This window comes from Phalaenopsis equestris, unplaced genomic scaffold, assembly GCF_001263595.1.
Source record: "Phalaenopsis equestris unplaced genomic scaffold, ASM126359v1 Scaffold228635, whole genome shotgun sequence".
In the NCBI taxonomy this organism is placed as follows: domain Eukaryota; kingdom Viridiplantae; phylum Streptophyta; class Magnoliopsida; order Asparagales; family Orchidaceae; genus Phalaenopsis; species Phalaenopsis equestris.
Window position 1 is genome coordinate 47,959 of NW_018246610.1, and position 3,977 is coordinate 51,935.

General features: G+C 35.9%; 1 protein-coding gene across 1 annotated transcript in view; it reads left to right on the forward strand.

Moving 5' to 3' along the window:
• Positions 1–3,743, forward strand: part of LOC110037988 — a 12,764-nt gene extending 9,021 nt beyond the window's left edge. Inside the window, exon 3 of the mRNA XM_020742741.1 lies at positions 3,165–3,743. Within this exon, the coding sequence (XP_020598400.1) occupies positions 3,165–3,743 (579 nt within the window). The remainder of the gene's footprint in view (positions 1–3,164) is intronic.
• The last annotated feature ends 234 nt before the right edge of the window (positions 3,744–3,977 follow it).

Here is a 3,977-nt window from a genome sequence, read left to right on the forward strand (position 1 = left end):
CGCCTCGAGGGCGCCGTCGACGGGCCTTCTAAGTGAATTCATTCTGGAGTCTCGGGAAAATCTCGTCGTCGACGTTGTTGGGCTCACTGTCGGCACTGTTGGGCTCACCGTCGGCGCCCTAGTTCAATTCTTCACATTTTGGTCTTTTTCGCTCCAAATTCACTCATTTTTGCATCTTTTTGCTCCAATGATCCTAATTCATCATTCCTGCAACAAAACATCAAAAATACATTTCTTTAAAGTGCAATATCATCAAAAACAATATAAAATAGGTATGAAAATTTCAACATATTTTTCTTTGGTCACCGGTCTTCAGAACTATTCAAACTATAGATCAGCCAATGTTCTTTATAGCATCTCTAGTAAGGGTAAAAAATATTGTTGCTCATATTTGACACAACACATTTAACATACTTCCACAACATAATTTTTATACTTATTGCTGATTCATAATAAGGAAAAAGATATTTTACTTATGTAGCCTTCATCTTGCAAATATTTAGTTAAATTAATTAGTTGTTTACTTTATTTTCATAAAAGAAAAATTACAAAAAGAATCAAATTTTCATTCTTATTATAACATTTTAAGTTTAAGTAAAAATATTTTGCTAAGTAGAATTTTGTCATCTAAATTTTCTAGTTTTCTTAAGTGCATATTATTAGTCTTCTTTGTGAGTTTGATATTCGGGGTTTAATCAAAAAGTTCTATATTACTTGATAACGATACATATACTTGCGTAGTATCCCATATTTAAATATTATAATTATATTCTTATTTGTTTCATAGTGGAAAACTTACTTAGCTTTTTGCTTTGGATCAAGTTTTTGACTTTGATGCAAATTAAGAATAACAATTAAGGAAATTAAACATATAATCGCATACATCGTAATTTTACATATATATAAAAAGTTGGGATCAAGAGACTCAAAATTCTTAATGACTTTCCTCATCCGAATAGTTAGATTCATTTTAAGGTAATATTTGTATTATTCAAAGTAGTATATTATTTTTCTAAAATGTATCTTATCATTTAAAGAGAAATATTTCAAGCATAAGAAAATGAACCCCAACATCTCTCTCTTCGTCTTTTCCACCAACATTGGTCAGTGAGACTAGCAGAGGCTTTCTTCTACTTAGCCAGGGCGAGCTTATCTTTCATATGCAACCTTAGAGATTAGCTTGATCATCTTTCAATGTGATAATTTAGAGTATATTTTTCGTTGACTCTGCTGATAATCATACTTTATCCCTCACTAAATCCTTCCTCTGCATTTTGCATGCGGCAATCCGACATACATCCTCTTTGGTCTTCATCTGATGCTCAAATTTTTCTATTGTCAGTTCCCCTGCATAGGTACTAAGAATTTCATCTTGCTTCTCCAAGTCCATGACTTTCTTTTCTAGCCTTTCAATAGTAGGCTCCAACTTATAATAGTCCCTAAGAAGGCAGTGGGGTGACTGGATCAATGTGTTTACCCACTTTCAAGTGGATGCCATAACCTCCTCGAGTGGAAGGTGGAGTGAATTCCTCCCAAGCAACTCAACCATCTCACCTTAGTGGAGGAGAAAATCACTATGCCTATAGTATATGCTTTCTACGTGACGGAGTGTTACAGAAGATTTACCGAGCAATGCAACCGCTTTAACCATAGAAACATGATGACTAACATCAACATCATAAATCTTTTTGGATGGATCTGATCAAACACTGCCCCATAACAGTTTAAGATGTCCATCAACTCTCCGTATAGAAGAAAATGAAGACTTAATCTGAACTGGTCATAATAAAAGAAAACCTCATTTTCATACAGTATTCGATGCTTTGTTATCTATTACCAGTTACAGAATCATGGCATCATCAAAAACATAGTTGGGTTACAAGCCAGCCAACACCTTATTGTCCAACTTCGGTCTCTCTTGAAACATCATCGCCAAGAATGCCGCTCTGAGATACTGAAGCTCAGTGATCATCTCTCGCATCAAGTAGGAATTATCGTAGTAAGTTATGATGGTATAGATTAGAATTCATCAAAGAAATGGAGCTAAGGAAAAAAATTCAAGAGTAGGTCAAGTGCCAGGAGAGGAACCACATTCATATCCTCCTCCATACACCCACGAAGGGGAAGGCTAAAATTCATAATATGATGACAGTCAATTGATTATATATTTCTAATTAACTTCGGTTGCATTAACAAAATAAAAATAATAAGAAAAGTTTGTTCAACTTCTTGAATACAAAATCGAGCGAAGAATAAATTCACCGTAAAATAATTGACTGCCCAATCATGTTGATCAACAAACTTGCGACATTTAACAATCATAATTTTCGTTTCTTATATTTTTTTATATTCTATTTTTAAATCTGTATGTTTTACATGGGGGACAAAAAAGGTCACTACATTCTAATATTTTTAAATTAGAAAAAAACTCTAAAATTCTTACAATGTAAAGAAAAAATATTACATCAGGACTCCGCACATAGAGTTATGTGCGGAGTCCACTGACATCATGTCACGGGGAATATTCTCGGTAACACAGGTAACACAGTGAAATATTCCCCCATATTATTCATGTGTTATTGTGTTATGAGAATATTCATGATGTTATAATAACATAATAACAAATCAATAATATTTGAATAACACACAATAACACTTGAATAACATAAGAAAAATATTTCTCTGTGTTACTGATCAAATTTTTTTTCTCACCTTCACGTGAGTAGGCGTGATTTCATTGAATTCTGCACGTAATTTTACATGCAGAGTCCTGATGTAATATTTTTTCCAATGCAAGGGCTGTGTAAGATAAAACTAAATTATATTTAAGAAATAACTATAACTAAATTTTTTGCTTATAAAAAACATTAATTAAGAAGAATCTCAATTTTATTTTTTTATTTTTAGATAAGTAAAATATTAATGATCCGTGCATTAAATTTATTTAAAAAATAAATGTAAACTTATACTAAACTGTCGAGCAAAATTTCTTTTAAAACATTTTGAATTAATTTTTTGCAGAAGGCGAAATTAGTAATTCTTTTATAATTTCTTATAGTTTTATATTCTTAATTCTCATTAAAAATTTTTTATAATAATCTCTAATAGTTATTACTTTTCCATAAGAGGAACACCAAATTTTCAACCCCTTTTTCCTATAAAAGCACACTTTACCTTCCCGTTTTTCATCCCGCTTCTCCCTCGTGAGGTCCTCGTTTCTGATTTATCCTCTTTCTCACGCATTCTCTCTCGCAAAAGCCCGGGAGGCTAGGCCGGAACTGGCGGAAATCACCGAAATCGAGGCGTCGGACATAGATGAACGGAACCGACAGGTAGTTCTTCAGCTGTATGAAGCCCTAGGCCAGCGCGACGCAGAGCGAGCACAATCCCTTCTCGCCCCTGATCTGGAATTGTGGTTTCATGGCCCTCGCTCCCACCAGCACATGAAACGCCTCCTCACCGGCGACGACGACAATTTCCATTTCGTCATCCACTCCGTTGACGCTTTTGGCCCCACCGTCATCGCTGAGGGCACCGATCTCACCCATTCTCTCCTCTGGATCCACGCCTGGACCGTCTCCGATGGGGTAATCACTCAAGTCCGCGAGTACTTCAACACTTCCCTCACCGTCACACGTGTGGCAACTGACGCGGCGGCCGCCTCCCATTGCCTCCCCGTTTGGGAGAGCAGGCTTTCAATCAACGCTGGGAAATCTCTTCCGGGCCTTGTCCTGGCCATCTGATTTGCATGGGCTGAGGCTCCCTCCGTTTGCAGTGTGTCGTAGTTTGTTACTTTTAATTTTCTGATTTGTTCTGTTTTGTTCTGTTCTGTGTGTTTGTGGTGCTTGTTGTTTAAGATCTAGATAGCGACGGAGAGGATGAGGAGGAGGTTTCTCTACTTCATATCTTCTCCTGTTGCTTTGTTCTTGCCTTGGTTTATGTATTATTGCGTGATCAATAAAAGCAGTATCCTGTGT